We start from the raw sequence: 19,004 nt of genomic DNA on the forward strand, positions 1-19,004 counted from the left end.
GCCAACATGGGACAGGCGGTGTCAATTTGATCTGTGTTGAGAGGGTGGGTTCAATTGTATATTTTGCTGCTGCTTCTTTTACAATGAACGTAGCCTGAAGATGGGGAGCCTCTGCGAAATAGATCACACGCTTTACAAATTATCTCACCGCAGTGCGCAGTGTACCCCCTCGGTTGTTTCAACTGTTCTCTATTGAGAGTTTGTACGATTGCTAGTTGCATTTTCGCCCTTTTGGAATTATTTATGATTTTGTTGTTGTTTTTTTTTTTTCTGACATCATTTATTGTACGCCAGATTATGCAGTACACCATGCCACGATCTAGAAAGCTCGGAGAGTCGACCATTACCAGGTTGTTTGTACCACATATGTTTGTTGGGCTGCCACAAATACATTTTCTGTCAGATTGCAAACACCATGGTTTCAATTAAAATAGGTACGTGGAATGGGAGAGGGTTGCATTCACCATCATGCAGGTATCTGATATATTGATACCTCAAGGGACAGCTACGGGGTACTCGGCTGTCACCCGATGCGCGCTTCTGTGGGTGCGACCGGGGGTACCATTTAAAATTACAGATTCATTGGTGGGCACGGAGAGTAGGTTTGTTGCAGTTAAAGGCACACTAGATGGCCGGCTGGTTGCCATAGCATCACTATATGCCACTAATGCAGAAGAAGCTGCATTTTTTGATAATCTCGCGCGAGTCCTGGCATGATATTCTCATGTTCTTGTGGGGAGATTATAATAGCGTACTGGACGTCTCTCTGGACCGCTCCTTCCCACCCCTTCCGGGCATGAGCACATACAATGCCATGAAGGGGCTAACTAGCTGGGCAACACAATGGCACCTGCGGGACATCTGGAGGCACCCATATCCCCATGATAAAGTGTACTTATATTATTCACGTGTGCTCAGAGGTTACATGTACGGTAGACCGTTACATGCTCTCAGAAGTGTTGCTTCCACACATCTCAGCGGCCTACTATCTAGGTAGGACGCACTTCGATCACAATCCGCATGTGCTGGAAGTGGCCTGGGAATGCCCTCAGGCACTGATTTTCCACCTGGTGGTTGTAGCTGGATGTGCTGTTGGGCCCTCCCTTTCGTAACCTGATGTCCACCAATCTTACCCAATACTTTGAAAATAATGCGGGTACGGCCACAACGCCGCAGGTAGAATGAGATGCATTTGAGGTGGTGATCAGAGGTGACTGCCAGGCGGGTATGCGTAAGCAGCTAGAGGGTGAGCTCACACAACTTGAAAACAAATTACTCTGGGGAGCGGGCGAGGTGCTAAGGGGCCACACAGCATCACTAGCGCTGGATAGGGAGGAACACTCCAGACTGATGGAACAACTCGGCACATTCGACACGAACCCATCATATGGGCGACAACCCGCTGTCATGGCTGATTCTACAAGATGCAGTCCCCACGCCTGTGAAGTCTTATCAAGACCACGCGAGGCATCCCTGTACATACACAACATGACCTACACAGTGCCTTTGTGGAACACTATTCCGAAATGTACAAGACTTATTTGCAAGCCACGGACGCCGACATTCGGGACTTTCTCTCCGCCCTCGACCTACCACAACTAGTGCGAGCCAACAAGAGGAACTAGACGCTACTATGCTACCGGAGGAAATTAAAGATAGCATCTTCTCCCTTTCAAACAGCAAATCTTGGGGTCCGGATGGACTACCGGTTGAATTTTATAAAGCTTACTCAGACATATTAATACTAGAATTGCAGCAGGTTTACACAACAGTGTTGGATGACTCAGCACTCACTACTACGCGAAATGAGGCGCTGCTGATTTCCCTTTTAAAACCGGGCAGGGAACCTGACCTCCTAGGCTCCTAACGCCTGCTGGCTCTGTTGAACACAAACTATAACATATTTGCTTCCATCATAGTTTAGAGACTAGCCCCATTTGTAAAGATTTTAATCCACCATGATCAAAACGATTTGTCCCAACCAGAAGTACCTCTCTTAACATATGTAGACTATTCAGAATCCAGAAATACGCATCAGAACACTGGCCACGTTCTGGTTGTTTGGTGCTGGATCTGGAAAAGGCCTTCGACTCATTGGATTGGCCCTATTTTTCAGCGGTTCTGCACAAGTACGAGCTTGGAGACGGATATTTGCTACTGGTGCAACTACTTTACCAGCGTCCTACGGTGCGAGTTTGCACGGGTAAGCTCATCTCTGACGCAATACACGTTCAGAGAGGCACCAGACAGGGGTGCCCACTATCCCTCCTGCTTTTCTCCCTCTCTATGGAGCCACTGGCAGCTCTGCTCCAGGAGAGCGGTATGGAATTGGGCATTCCTCTAGGTGATGGGCTCCACGCAGGGTCCCTATTTGCGGACGATCTGCTGGTATATATCAAAGACCTGCATGCTATACCTCCAGCTATATCTACATTGTTTCGTACGTTTGAAGCAGTATCTGGACTCAGAGTAAACTGGGCTAAATCGGACGTCTACTCTTTCCAAAACGACGTGACGGAGGCTGACTTAATCATTAACGGAACTTCTCTTGCTTGGTATCTGACTACGTTCATATACTGAATTGTCTACATATATAGGTCCCCTGCGGACATTCTGGACGGCAACCTGGTGCGCGCCATCTCATCTGTTAAGGCACAGATACAGTTCTGGAAGGCCCCTCCTATTAAATGTCATGAGTCGCATTTCCTTAGTCAAAATGATAGTATTACCGAAACTGCTGTATTACTTTGCGAACCTACCGGTCTATGTTCCGTTACTTATATTTCGGGAACTGGAAGGCTTGATCCGTGGACTAATCTGGAATACGGGAAGGCCCAAAATAGTATCTCAGAAATTATATGCGCCACCTAAGCAGGGAGGTTTGGCACTTCCTCGTTTGGAACTCTATTACCTAGCTGCCCAGCTACAATGGGTTATAAAATGGTTGAGTGGCAAGAACCTGGCCGATACCGCAACTTGGGCGCTCCCGTGGACGCAGTCCCAAATATATAGTTTGTTTCATCCACTGGCACAACTTCCCCGCCCGAAACAGATCCATATTGAGCTTGCTCATAGATGTTTCTGGAGGAGCCTATAACTTACCCAAGACACGGTTCCTTATGCCCTGATTCAACCTGGCATGAGGCTGAAGTGGAAACTTTGGGAGATCTGTATGTAGAGAGTACTCGTATGCCCTTTGCAGCCCTGGCAGCAAACAGTGGTATACCAGTGGGTCAGTTTCTCCTTCACACAGCCATCATACGGATATTGACGGTATCATGGGGAGATCTGACATCTGAGACGCCTACACAACCGCTGATGCAGTACCTGCATGTCATGGGGGAGGGGGTCACATGTGGTCCACTGGCTGGTGAAGGTATTGCTCCACTACATACTGAAAACACCGCAAAGTCTCCGAAAACGCTGGGCTGAGGATAGAGGTAGACCCTGGACTGATAAGGAGTGGGAATGTGTCTTAGCCAGCACCATGCACATACCACGCAACTCACAGTTTAAGCTTATACAGACTTATATATTACACAGACCGTACCTCTCACCGGAAAAAATAAACAAATATTTCAACATCACCACTTCTGATTGTCCAAGATGCCGACTTCATACATATGTTGTGGTCCTGTCCCCTGCTACTGCCCTACTGGAGCACTATAATTGAGACACTCAGGAACTGCACTAGCACCCAGATACCTAACATGTGGGAGGTCTGTATTCTAGGATTTTATACTCTTAATAAAGCTAATAGGGTAAGATCTAGATTTTGCGATCTAGGCCTAATTACTGCGAAACGGCTATTTACTCAAAGATGGAAGCATAAGGATCCTCCCAAGGCACTCAGTTGGAAAGAATCCCTAGAGGCGTGAACACAGGCGGAAAGCACCGCCCTCCATAGTAAAGAAACGGCGGGGCTGCGTAAAAACCCCATAGCACAATCCTGGGATGATATCCTCAAGGCCCTTACGCAACCTAATGCTACACTACACACACCTCCCGTGCAACAGGCAGATGGCATTGCTTGAAGTTTGCGGTCAATGAGTCCATTATGCCATGAGCTGCGCTGATTACTACCGCAGCAGTCTGGCTGGAACACAACCACACAATCCTTGGTAACATTCCGTAGGTACGCACTTAGTCATATGTTGTCCTGGCATCTATAAGACTGTGATTTGAACAGAAAATGCTGCCCGCACTCATTACAAACAATCTGGCTTAGCCGCAGCTTAACTCTGATGGCTACTTACCTGATGATTTAATACTCCATCTGGTACTTGATATATCTCTTTCCTTTTTTCTTTTCTCCGTTTCTTGTTCCCCCTGTTTTTTCTTTTCTCCGTTAATTCTTCCCCCTGGTTTTAGGTCTAGTCTGTCAATGCACATGCGCATTGAGCTTGTGAGACTATAGGGGCTTAAACAGAGTTTAACCACTGGCGATTTGATGCAGTGCATGTGTGCTTTTAGCTCAATGAGTTAAAATGCGCGTGCACAGCATCAAATCGTCCGCTTGGTGCCGCCAGCAGCTCTTCCGCTCCGCCCCCTGCTGCATCAAAGGCTTTGCGCTCTGCCTGAGCCCAGCCATTCTCCTCCCCTAATTGCCCCCTGCTGCATCAAAGGCTTTTTCACAGCCGGCCGGCCGTGCTTTCAGTTTCACGGCCGCAAGGCCGTGTCTCCTTTTTTTTTAATTTATTTTTTTTACTTTGGTATCGTGCTCAGACTAGCACTTTTCAGTGTTAGTTCTACTCTTTTGTGGTGTCCTCTGTATTCACACTTTTGCACTCTAGTGTTATATTCCTATTTGCGGTCTCCTAATTTAGACCCATGTTTCAGTACTCTTTGTCACACGTGCAAACTTCAGCGTTACTCTTGGAGTTGTTTTCGATATCCACGTTGCTGATGTTACTCGCGAGGCTGTCTGCAATGTCTAGCCCTTGATAGGAATCTGGTGACCTCACCATACTGATGCCTGACCTACATGTATGATTCACAGGTTGCTTGCATGTCTCATGTTCAGGTATGTTCTATTAGTAGCTATCCTTTCTGTGAAATGCATGTTCTAATTTCCACGCCGTTTGCACACCGCGCTCTTTATCCTCTCAGTTTCTCTCTTTTGTTATGGTGTAACATATGCCTGTTCATTATTTATCCTTGTCATCTGGTTCTGGACACATGCTAGCCATTTTAGCAGCTCTTTTGCCAATTTCCATGAGGCTCAGTGACGGAAGCAGCCTCCCGCAGACAGTCGGCTGCATCAGCCACTGCTTGAACAGTTGGGAGGCGACGAGCTTGGATTTCTTTATTTTGCCTTTTAATGGTCGGGAGGTGAATTGCTACTGTTAATGTACTAAAGGTACTTGTAGAATGTGCATAGCTTTCGCCACAAGCAGTAGTAGCGTAGCCATGGGGTAGTAGGTGCCATGGGTCCCAGCTTAAGTAATGAAAATGCCCCTACCTGTTAATTCGGTAGAAAACACAGCATTAATAGTGTTCAATGCCCCCTCAGGGCCCCGGGCATTGCACCGGCTGCTTCACAGGCAGTAGCACCCTGGCCATAGGGCGCACCATTGAAGATCTGGGAGTGAGATAACTTTTTCTATACAATACCGTTTTGTCCAGATCATTATTTGAAATCCTAATACGTATTGTGTTGCTTTGTTTGTTACTCTCCGCCTTCAAATGTGCACTGAGGTATTCTTCGTTTTGGTGTTGCGGCCGTTGTTGTGTTGAAGGTCCTTTTGTTGATTATACATCACTCCCTGAAAATCGGCATTAGTGAATGTAAAATGCGGCATCCTTTGCAGGGAGCAAGCGACAAGACACCCGAGCTGAATATTCTGCGCGGTAATACACCCATTTTTTTGCATTAAAAAAGAAATCATACTTTGCAGGCGAAAGCCTTCCTCGCGGCTCGTGCATTATTGAATTTAATGCACGAGATAATGTGATGTTATAAATCTCTGGCGGTGGTTTTCAAAGGATTGACAAGTCTGTGTGAGGTATGAACCTCTGCGTGCAGACTAGACTTTAGGGGGTTGATTTCTGCGACGTCTACTAAACAAGAGCTTTCGTGGACTGCCTCTGAGGTCTCTTTTGTGTTCTGGCAAATACAAAGCGTTTCTTTTCTTTTTGGAAGAGTGGCCTTCTTAAAACATTATAATCCCAAGTTCAGTGTGAAACACCATGTTAATGTAGATGGTTCGAGCCAAACACCAAAGAAAAATGGACATCTTAACTCCAGTCCTCTGTTTGACAGAGGGGCATTTACATAATGTTGGAAGTGTTGCTTTCTTAAAGTGGAGTAATGCGTCTGTGATTTTTTTTTTATTATGCATCAAGCTCCTAAACCAAACGTGCCTTCCTGGTATTTCATGGTGCTGGAGTCGAAAACATGGTTCTCACTCTCTCCTCACTCTCTCCTCCTCTATCCCTATCTCTGCTCGCCTCTCTCTCTCACCCCATCCCTCTCCTCTCCCTCCTTCCCTCTCGTCCTCCCTCTCTCTCCCTCCCCTCTCTCTCTCTCTCACTCTCCCTCTCTCCGTCTACCTCTCTCCATTTCCCTCACTTCCCTCTCTCCTCTCTCTCCCCCCTCTTTACCTTCCCCTGCTCTCCTTTTTCCCTCTCCCCATCTCCCACTCGGCACCACCACAGCATCACTCAGCACCACCACAGCACCACCACAGCATCACTCAGCACCACCACAGCGTCACTCAGCACCACCACAGCGTCACTCAGCACCACCACAGCGTCACTCAGCACCACCACAGCGTCACTCAGCACCACCACAGCGTCACTCAGCACCACCACAGCGTCACTCAGCACCACCACAGCGTCACTCAGCACCACCACAGCGTCACTCAGCACCACCACAGCGTCACTCAGCACCACCACAGCGTCACTCAGCACCACCACAGCGTCACTCAGCACCACCACAGCGTCACTCAGCACCACCACAGCGTCACTCAGCACCACCACAGCGTCACTCAGCACCACCACAGCGTCACTCAGCACCACCACAGCGTCACTCAGCACCACCACAGCGTCACTCAGCACCACCACAGCGTCACTCAGCACCACCACAGCGTCACTCAGCACCACCACAGCGTCACTCAGCACCACCACAGCGTCACTCAGCACCACCACAGCGTCACTCAGCACTACCACAGCGTCACTCAGCACCACCACAGCGTCACTCAGCACCACCACAGCGTCACTCAGCACCACCACAGCGTCACTCAGCACCACCACAGCGTCACTCAGCACCACCACAGCGTCACTCAGCACCACCACAGCGTCACTCAGCACCACCACAGCGTCACTCAGCACCACCACAGCGTCACTCAGCACCACCACAGCGTCACTCAGCACCACCACAGCGTCACTCAGCACCACCACAGCGTCACTCAGCACCACCACGGCACCACCACTCGGCGCCACCACAGCACCACCACAGAAACACTGCAGCACCACACTGCAGCACCACACTGCACCACTGCACCACCACAGCACCACACTGCACCACTGCACCACCACAGCACCACACTGCACCACTGCACCACCACAGCACCACTCAGCGAACCACAACACCACCACAGCACCACCACGGAAATACCACAGCACCACACTGCACCACCACTGCACCACTCTGCACCACCACTGCACCACTCTGCAGCACCACTCTGCACCACCACAGCACCACTCTGCACCACCACAGCACCACTCTGCACCACCACAGCACCACTCTGCACCACCACAGCACCACTCTGCACCACCACAGCACCACTCTGCACCACCACAGCACCACTCTGCACCACCACAGCACCACTCTGCACCACCACAGCACCACTCTGCACCACCACAGCACCACTCTGCACCACCACAGCGCCACCACAGCACCACCACAGCACCACCACAGCACCACCACAGAACAACCACAGCACCACTCTGCACCACCACAGCACCACTCTGCACCACCACAGCACCACTCTGCACCACCACAGCACCACTCTGCACCACCACAGCACCACTCTGCACCACCACAGCACCACTCTGCACCACCACAGCACCACTCTGCACCACCACAGCACAACCACAGCACCACTTTGCACCACCACAGCACCACCACAGCACCACCACAGCACCACCACAGCACCACTCAGCACCACCACTCAGCACCACCACAGGATCACTCCCCCTCTTATATCCTCCATTCCCCCCCTCCCTACCCCCCACTTCACACCTCCTACTTGTCTTGCAGAACCCACCACCACCGCCCTGAACTTATCCCCCCCGCACACCACCGCTCTGAACTTATCCCCTCCGCCCCTCGGCAGGTCCATCTCCCCCCCCCTATCTCCCCCCCCCTTCTCTCTCCCCACTACCCCACTCTCCCTCCCCACTGCCCCACTCTCCCAACTAGACTCGCAGAACATACCACCTCCCTCACCTTAACCCCCCTTCCGATCTCCCCCCCCACTCTCAGCCCCCACTACCTTCCTCGCACCCCTGCCGTCTCCAGCCTACACTCGTCACTCAACCCACATGCGCTGCCTCTCACCAGCGTCCTCACCTATGACTCCAACCTCCCCCCCTACCTCATCCACACCCCTCACCCACAACTTGTCCCACCCACCGAATGTCACCCCACTTACTACTAACGCAGAGCCCTGCACTTACTCTAGCATTTCCCCCCCCCCCCTCCCCAATTCCCTTTCCAGCTTCCTGTTCAACCAATCGCCCACGGCTCTCATCCCCAACTCCATCCCCAATCCAACTCTGGACATGATTATATCCACCCTCCTACAAGTCCAAGATCTCCACACCATCAAAGAACTTCTAATCACACACCCCAGACACCCCCTACCTACCACCTCCTGCTCATCCAAAAAGTCACCCACCCGCCCCACAGACCCTCTCAGTCAATACTCCCCGCGTTGGCCCTCTATCCCCGCTTGCAATCACACCTATCGCCCCCGTCACGCCCCCAACACCCTTTCGGACCACGACTTATGCACCCTCTTCAGCTCATATGTCCCAGGTCCCTTAAAACGCACAAACACCGCACACCACCCCATACCCACAATTCACACAAATCCCCTTAGGCCCCCCACTCTGAGCAACAGAAGTTCCGTCCCCAATAATCTCAGAAAAATCCCCCTCTCTCTAGAACACTCGACCACCCTCCTCACCCCCAGACTCAAATGCATCCTACTCAACTGCCGATCGGCCCCGAGACACTCCTCCGACATCGCGGATCTCATCATATCAATGGATCTTGACCTAGCCATACTGACTGAAACGTGGCTAACTGAAAGTTCTACACCTATAATGGGCATACTAGTCCCCCTCGACTATCACATCATTAGACTCAACAGGTCCGGCAAGACGGGCAGGGGAATTGCATGCATTTTTAGGAGCAACCTCTCGGTTACCAAAGTCACCTCCCCCTCCCTCACTTCCTGTGAACTCTTCTGCCTTGATATCTCCAGCGAGGGCAAACCTGTATGCTCTCTACATGTCTTCTACCACCCGCCCGGGGACAACCTCTCCTTCACCCAACAACTCATGGACACGATCTCATCCAACGCTGGTCGGCAGATCACTCAAATCTACCTGGGTGACTTCAATCTCCACTGGAACGATCAGAAAGACGCAGTGGTGAATAGTCTCAAATCTTTCCTTAATGCGCTTGACCTCGTCCAAATCTGCAACAGCCCGACACACGACAAAGGCTCGATCCTCGACCTTATCGCCAAAGAGGACACTACCCAACTGGGGGAGATCCAACCTTGTGACTGGTCAGACCACCATATTATCACTTTCTTCATCAATGAAAAAGTTAAACTTAACCCGGCTCAACCCGCCAAATCCAAGATTTGGAAAAGGGACATGAAGAATCTTAACCCTAACTCCTTGCCTCCCCACACCTGCAGTCTCCTCCTTCCCCCTTCTGGCGCCTCTGATGTTCAATCATTGACGACCTCTACTTTGATTCTATGAACTCAATAATCAACGAAGCCACTCCCCTGCAACTGAAGAGTCTCCACCAAGAACTCGAACCCCTGGTATGATGGTAGACTCAATGAAGACAGCGTGCTATGAGAATGGTTGAGCGCACCTGGAGATCTGACCCCTCAGCACTGCACCTTAAAACGCTTAAGAACAAGAGAAATGCCTACTTTAGGAAAATCAAGCGCTCTAAATCGGACTACTTTAGCCACCAGCTGGACCAAGCAAAAAACCGACCGAGAAAATTGTTCGAACTAGTCAAAACTCAAACCAAGATGCAACCCTTACAAGCAAACACCACAGCAAGCGATATTCCACACTGTGAAGACTTCTCTGCTTTCTTTAAACTAAAGACCGATAACTTACGAAGTGATCTCCTCATTGATGCAAGACAATACTCCAGCACATCAGCATGACCACCACTCAACCTAAGAACAACGCATCATGGTCATCCTTTGACACCTACTCTGAAGAAACAATTCACAAACTGCTCGGCACCTTGAAGCCCTCTAATCACTTCATAGACCCCCTACCTGCCAATGCAGTAAAAGACTTCACCCCCCTCCTCCTCCCACTCTGGACTAAAATCATTAACAGCTCCCTTCAGCAAGGACTCATCCCAGACGCCCTCAAGGTAGGGCAAGTCACGCCTATACTCAAGAAACCTACAGCTGACCCGGCTGACCTACACAATTCCCGCCCTATCACTAATATCCCCACATTGGCCAAGCTGCTGGAAAAATGCGTACAACTCCAACTGACAAAACACATTGATCAGTTTGACCTCCTCAACCCTCATCAATCAGGCTTCCGAGCGAAACACAGCACGGAAACAGCTATAGCGCACATAATTGATGACGCCCTCCAAATCCTTGATCGCAATGATTCCTGCCTCCTCCTCCTTCTTGATCTCTCCTCAGCCTTTGATACTGTCAAACATGAGAACTTACTGGAGCTGTTGTATACCAGAATGGGTGTATCCGGGACTGTTCTCAAATGGTTCACTTTCTTCCTACATAACCGGTCTCAGAAGTTCAAGATCAACAACGTACTGTCCTCAGCTGTACCTGCAACTCTAGGCGACCCACAAGGATCTTCCCTAACCCCCACACTGTTCAACCTCGTCATGGAACCACTCACCACCGTGCTGCAAGCATCTAATGTACACTTCCATATGTACGCCGATGACACTCAACTGTACCTCAAACTACAATCTCCGGAAAACATCAGAATTCTGAATTCCACACTCAGTAACACCCAATCATGGTTGGCCGATAATCACCTCAAACTAAATGCTCTGAAAACTGAGTTCCTTCTGATCTCACCTCCTGAGAAAATCGCCATCACCCAAACCTGGCTCAATCATCTAACTGCCCTCAATGTCCAACCCACTATAGTGGAATCCGCGAAATCCTTAGGCATCACACTTGACGCCAACCTCAATATGCAGCAGCACATTAGCAAAGCAACTAAAGGAGCTAATTTCCAAATCAACACTCTGAGGAAACTTAAACCCTTCCTCCCAGCTAAGGACTTCCAAACTGCTGTACAAGCCCTAGTCATCCCTCGCATAGACTACGGAATCGTGGCCCTCAGCGGACTCCCCTTTCAACAACCGCTCCCCTAAGAGCCTCCTTGAACGCTGCCGCGAGACTCATCACTGGTTCTAGAAAACATTTGCATATGTCCCCTGACTTGAGATCCCTGAACTGGCTGCCTGTTGAAGCCAGAATACAGCTGAAAATTGCTCGTATGACACACTCGGCCGTACCCCACAAGTCTCCCAACTACCTCACTCAAAAGCGGACTATATCTGGTGGGTCGAGATCCAATAGAAGCACAAAAAATCTCCTCCTGAAACCTCGAAGATTCCGGAAGGAAAAAAACATACAAACGCTCCTTCTCAGGAATGGCACCCAGGATCTGGAATGCACTCCCTCCTGAAACAAGACTTATATCCTCCTCTGCATTTTTTAAGAAGGTCAAAGCCATCCTTATGGCCAAGTTCACATGAACTCTATTACTGCTGGATCTAAGACTTTGCACCGTTTGTGTATTATTGGCACCTGATCGTTTATTTGGTATTATATTGTTACTTGTTTACTTGTTTGCTATCCTATTTTGCTACTCATTCACTATCTACTACTGTATTGTACCCAATAGGTGGTTTAATTCACCCTCCTGTTGCCCCTACCCCTTGTTTCTGTAAAGCACTCTGATATCTGCAAAGATCTTGTTTGCACTATATAAAACTTTGAATAAATAAATGAATAAATAAATACAACATAGCATAGCAAAACATAGCATAGCATAACAAAACCCAAAAAATAGCATAACAATATATAGCATAACAAAACATAGCATAGCAAAACACAACAAAACACAAAAAACACAACACAGCATAGCATAACAAAACACAGCAAAGCATAGCATAAAATAAAACAGAACAGCATAATAAAGCATAGCACAGCATAACAAAACATAGCATAGCATAACAAAGCTCAGCATAACATAACAAAACAAAGCATAGCATAACAAAACAAAGCATAGCATAACAAAACAAAGCATAGCATACCAAAACACAACAAAACCTAGCATAACAAAGCATAGCATGGCATATCATAACAAAACATAGCATGGCATAACAAAGCATAGCATAACACAATAAAGCATAGCACACCACAACAAAACATAGCATAGCATAACAAAACGCAACGAAACCTAGTCTAACAAAATAAAACCTAGCATAACATAATACATAGCATAGCATTACAAAACAAAGCATAGCAAAACAAAACATAGCATAACAAAGCATAGCATAACAAAACAAAGCATAGTAAAAGAAAACACAACAAAGCATAGCATAACAAAACAGCATGGCATAGCAAAACGCAGCATAACAAAACCTAGCAAAACAAAGCATAGCATAATAAAACACAACCAAGCATAGCATACCAAAACATAGCATAGCCTAACAAAGCATAGCATAGCAAAACACAACAAAACATAGCATAGCATAACAAAGCATAGCATAACAAAACATAGCATACCAAAACACAACAAAACCTAGCATAACAAAGCATAGCATGGCATATCATAACAAAACATAGCATAGCATAACAAAGCATAGCATAACACAATAAAGCATAGCACACCACAACAAAACATAGCATAGCCTAACAAAACGCAACGAAACCTAGTCTAACAAAATAAAACCTAGCATAACATAATACATAGCATAGCATTACAAAACAAAGCATAGCAAAAGAAAACATAACAAAGCATAGCATAACAAAACAGCATGGCATAGCAAAACGCAGCATAACAAAACCTAGCAAAACAAAGCATAGCATAATAAAACACAACAAAGCATAGCATACCAAAACATAGCATAGCCTAACATAGCATAGCCTAACAAAGCATAGCATAGCACAACACAACACAACAAAACATAGCATAACAAAGTATAGCATAACAAAACACAACAAAATAGCATAAAACAAAGCATAGGATAGCAAAACTAAACATAGCATAATATAACAAAGCCTAGGATAGCAAAACATAGCATAACAAAACATAGCACAACATAACAAAACATAGCAAAACAAAACATAGCATAGCAAAACATAGCATAGCATACCAAACACAACAAAACATAGCATAGTATAACAAAACCTAGCATAGCATAAAAAAACAGCATAGCATAACAAATCAAAGCATAGGATAGCAAAACATAGCATAGCACCACCACAGCATCACTCAGGGGCACCACAACATCACTATGCGCTTCCACAGCATCACTGAATGCCACACATCACTCGTTTGCCACCACATCACTCCGTGCCACCACAGCATCAATCTGTGCAACCATTCAACAACTGGATCAAATATGTTCTCTCAATGTTTCAAGTTTTATTACAAATGTCACAAAGATGTTAATATTTCACTTCTGTTCTTGGATTTTCGTCACAATAAAATACACTGAACATAATCTTCACAAAAGTTATTTACAAATGTTTAAGCTATTGCCATTATAAATTACAATAACTTTTATTTAAGTATTAAATATTAATAAAAAATTAAAAGCCATTGGTATTTGTAATATCAATTCATGAAAGTCACGTAAATACAATACATATTGTATTACAAATGCTATAGGTGTCACATTTGCGAAAGTTATAACTATTGGCATTGTAAATGACAGCTATTTTCAAAACCAACACATAAATAAAAAATGTGTCATTTACAATAACAATAGCTCAAACTTTCCTAATGCGAAACCTATTGCATTGCAAATGCTTGTTTCCTTTAGTTGTAGTTAATATTTTTTCAAATGAAAATTAAAAAAGTTGATATCTAGCGCTGCTCACTAGTATATGCACATTTTGCTCATGGGGAAATGCGACTTAAGTCTCAGGAGGTGCTAGGAATGCAATGGGTATCTCTGTCACCTGATGTATCAACACACAGACACCTTCTGATTAAGTGGTGCACCCACGGGATACATATATTGATATGTCAATAGAGATCACAGTATACGTATGCAGTTAGAGCCTATGATACTTCATACATGTATACTGCTATGCGCGCTGAAGATGCAGGTCTTGCTATAATTATTTGGTGGAAACACTTGACTTTATGTACATAGGCCCTTGGCAGCATTTCTTTCACTATAAGTTTAATATGTACAATAATATGTTGCAACTGTATAATAAAAGATAAAATGCAATAGATATTTGACGAAAAAAACGTAAATCCGATGCACACTATTACATTGTTAAGCCGTGTTTGTTTCAATGCTTTCTGTTGTACTCAAAAGAGAAGATGGATACTTCAAGTAGATAGATCAAGTTACTTTATTTAAGTTAGTTAGTTATGATATAATGTTAACCCCATCAGGAGCAGCTGTCCTGCTGCTCAGCCCTCACTCAACTGACATTCGCAGCACACCAACATTCCAATCATCTAACATTCCACACATCATACATACAAGCTGAGCAGCAGGGAAACACAAGTTATAACATATCTCCCTTCGTTATGGGTACAATTGCAAATAAGCAATAAAATGGTTGTCAATGAGATGCACTCTAGTACAAATAGTCAGTAATGTAAACACAATGCACTAAAGTACAAATTAACAACACATACAATAAATTTTAACACATCCCGCACCGCATTACTTCCTGGCATAAACAACTATCTTCATCCTACATCCTTATGCCACTAATTATACAAGCTGGCCAGACCAGTATAACAAGCAAGACACAAAGGAACAAACTTAATGCAACAAATATCAGGAAACAACGCGCACACCATGAGTAACAGTACTCGCTTGACTCATCCAAACTACGGGAAAACACACATTCACAACAAGCACACCTCAGCACCATACGTGCACACAACAAGCACTCGGGTAGCTGGGAAACCACGTACACACAACAAACCCAAACTGGACATATGCGGCAAACAACTTGTGCACAGTTAATGAGTGGCCTAACAACCTGACGCCAACTCACCCACAACATCCATAGGGAACAAACACAACCAAAGGGTGACCATATACCACATAGCCCCCACAAACATGAGTAATGAGTCGCCTAAGATCTAGAGACACTCACACACAACACCAGTTGTGTAACAACTCTTGGTGAAACCATCCCAATCACCAACACCAAAACAAAATAACCAATGAGTGACCATATACAGCATAGCCCTCAAATAACCAAGTGACCACATACCACATAGCCACTACCAACACAAGTTAATGAGTCGCCTAACATCTAGAGACACTGACACACAACACCAGTTGTGTAACAACTCTTGGTGAAACTATCACTTACACCAACACAAAATAACCCATGAGTGACCATATACAGCATAGCCCTCAAATAACCAAGTGACCACATACCACATAGCCACTACAAACATGAGTTAATGAGTCGCCTAACATCTAAACTCGACTCACACACAACACTAGTTGTGTAACAACTCTTAGTGAAACTATCACCCACACCAAAACAAAATAATCAATGAGTGACCATATACAGCATAGCCCTCAAAAAACCAAGTGACCACAAACCACAAAGCCACTACAAACATGAGTTAATGAGTCACTTAACATCTAAACATGACCCACACACAACACTAGTTGTGTAACAACACTTGCTAGCATCTTGACACAACCACACACATAAAACCAAATGAGAGACAGCTCCTAGATCACCACAAAGATACAGCAACAAACTACACCCATCCTCAAGCACCCATAGCAATGCACTGTTCGTCAAAATCAGCGACAATTGTTCCATCAAAGTGTCCGCAGCGTAGATCCGCAACAGTATGACAACAACATCATGGGTGGATCTCCCCTCGTATGTTAAAACATAGACAGCATGATGGCATAATTGTTTTTTCGATCGCTGCTTATACTCTTGTTGTCTGTTCAAGTGCTAGTCCTCCGGTTGCACACAGTGTACTGTCTCCTGTTTACACACTTACAGTACTTTTGTGGACTGAGACTTCGATATCTTGCACCCTCCGCAGGCACCCTTTCCATAAGGTAGGTTGTCAAGGTCACGTAAATTGCACTTACTTACAACGCTCCACTTTCCTTTTCAAAAGACACCGCGCTAATTTTAACTGTCCCAGCGTTAACCTCTTCAGCCTTGCCACAGCCTTGCCACAGTTTTATTTTCTTTTAAATAGTGACAGTGTTAATCTCACAGCGCTGATATCATCCTCTTCCACAGTTGCAGCGCTAATCTCTTGTGTCATTTGCCTTATCAAAATGACAAATACTGAACTTCACACTCCACACTTCCGTTGGTAAATTAAACAAATCCAATCTGGCAAACCTTGGTTTCAGGGCGACCGATGTCTGGGTCACTGATGGGGTTTGTTTGCCAGTCACACACGCACTTTTCATCCAACTTAAATTTTCTTTTTTGTTACCTTTAGTCTTCTTTCTTCCTCTTTACCAGTACCTTTTCCCTTCTTTCCTTGGTCAGAATGAAGTTTTCAAATAGTCTTTTTTCTTTGCACGCGTTGATTCTTTTCAGTAAAGTCCCCAAATGTCGCCAAAACGTTGTACTCAAAAGAGAAGATGGATACTTCAAGTAGATAGATCAAGTTACTTTATTTAAGTTAGTTAGTTATGATATAATGTTAACCCCATCAGGAGCAGCTGTCCTGCTGCTCAGCCCTCACTCAACTGACATTCGCAGCACACCAACATTCCAATCATCTAACATTCCACACATCATACATACAAGCTGAGCAGCAGGGAAACACAAGTTATAACACTTTCCCCTTAAGTGTTTGTGAGTTACAGAGCTGTTGAAATCAGAGGAATGATTCCCAGTGGAAAAAACGTACATTGTTTATAGCCGAGATTAAAAGACCACTATTGTCGTGAGCTGCGATCACCCAAACATTCAACATCACTGCCAAATAAACATTCAGGAATGTAACGCTGCGACCCTGATGTGGCCCACCCATTGTTAGGACTAGTAAAGATGGTTCTTAAGTGTGTCTGTGCAGCAGGAACAGAAATATTTATGTATAGGTTCACATGGTGATGAAGCATGGACCAAGAATTCTTTTCACTAACCGTTTTAAATAGATAAACTCATTTTAAATCAAAGTGTTTACTGGAAGGCTGCTAACAAGGATGTTTTCCTTTTGTAGTACGCTGTGAACTGAATCACCTTCCTACACTTCTAAAGCTATAACAAACAGGCAGGAAGAAGTTGCCAGCATTGCAAGGATAAAAAACTAGAAGATATTTTTGTATGTTAATTATTTTTTTAATACAGTTTTTCAGTGCTACATATTGTCTTCTTGGTTAAATAAAAGGTAACAATAATGCTCCTAACACTATGTTATGATCACTTTTCAACATGCTGCACAGCACTTAAAATGCTCTCCAGCATAGTTTCAAGACATGGGCAAAGTCAATACCTCTGGCTAAACTCCTATAAGATCCCAAAGGTGAGACCTATTGGATGTCGATGCTTGTTGAGGATTGTTTTCTTTTGGAAGGATCTTGGTTGCCGTCTCTGAAGTTGATGGATTGTGTGAGGCAGACTGTTTTCTTTGAGTAGAGGTGTTCAGCGTGTCTTCTGTGGAACTGGTAGTGGGTGTTTTTGCTCTGTAGGCGTTTGCACTCCTCTGAAGATTTCAGCTTTCTTTTACTCTGTCCTTATAGATACAATCAGAGGGTGTCACTCAACATCCCTAACCTGGGCAACACCAGTCAGCAGGAATATAAAATGTCCTCTGTGCCAAACACATCCCAGAACTATGCCAAAGTCATCAAGGAGCACGGGTAAGTGAATGTAGCAAGGAAATAGTCATGTGGCATCTGTAAATGTTGTTGCAAACTGGAGCGAGGGTGAAGGATGGAACTCGAAGAAGTCTTTTTATCATACTAAGTTAAATGCCTGGTAAGTCCCAAGTAATGCCGTCTTTGTCAGGTAATTGGGCTCTCCTTTTTTTTAAACAACAAATATTGCCTAGAAACAAACATGTTACTTTACTGTGTCGTGCATTCCACATAGGTTTTTATCAGTAAGCAGCTGCAGAATCCTGGATTACTTTAACAAGCCTATTTTAGGGGCTCGACTTCACAAACAAGCACCATATTGTATGAAGCCCACAGCTTCAAGTATGCTCTTGGCAAATGTGGAGCTCTTCTGTGACATTCTGCTTTCCTTTCAAGACATAAACACTATAGTATTCAGAAAATAGTCAACAATTATTCCATAAAAGACCCCCTAACTGCAAATGTATTCATTTGTGGATGAATTTCTACTTTAGGCTAAGATTTGTTAGATTCAATGTTCTTGAAATTAAGTCCGTAATGAGCATCCATTATTAAGAGAGTTGAGGTGCATACCTGTACAAGTAGTACATTTTAAGAGCTGCTTGGAAGTCTAACTATCAGGTGATGTCACGCACGTTTAGCTTCAGCATAATTGTTTTGTGTGATA

At 45.4% G+C, this 19,004-nt stretch overlaps 1 protein-coding gene across 1 annotated transcript in view; it reads left to right on the forward strand.

The window, feature by feature from the left end:
* The window catches only part of ABRAXAS2 (abraxas 2, BRISC complex subunit), a 260,260-nt gene that overhangs the window by 140,278 nt on the left and 100,978 nt on the right, over window positions 1-19,004 (forward strand). Inside the window, exon 6 of the mRNA XM_086923005.1 lies at window positions 18,221-18,340. Within this exon, the coding sequence (XP_086779131.1) occupies window positions 18,221-18,340 (120 nt within the window). The remainder of the gene's footprint in view (window positions 1-18,220; window positions 18,341-19,004) is intronic.

Source organism: Lissotriton vulgaris, chromosome 5, assembly GCF_964263255.1.
Source record: "Lissotriton vulgaris chromosome 5, aLisVul1.2, whole genome shotgun sequence".
NCBI classification, from domain to species: Eukaryota; Metazoa; Chordata; class Amphibia; order Caudata; family Salamandridae; genus Lissotriton; species Lissotriton vulgaris.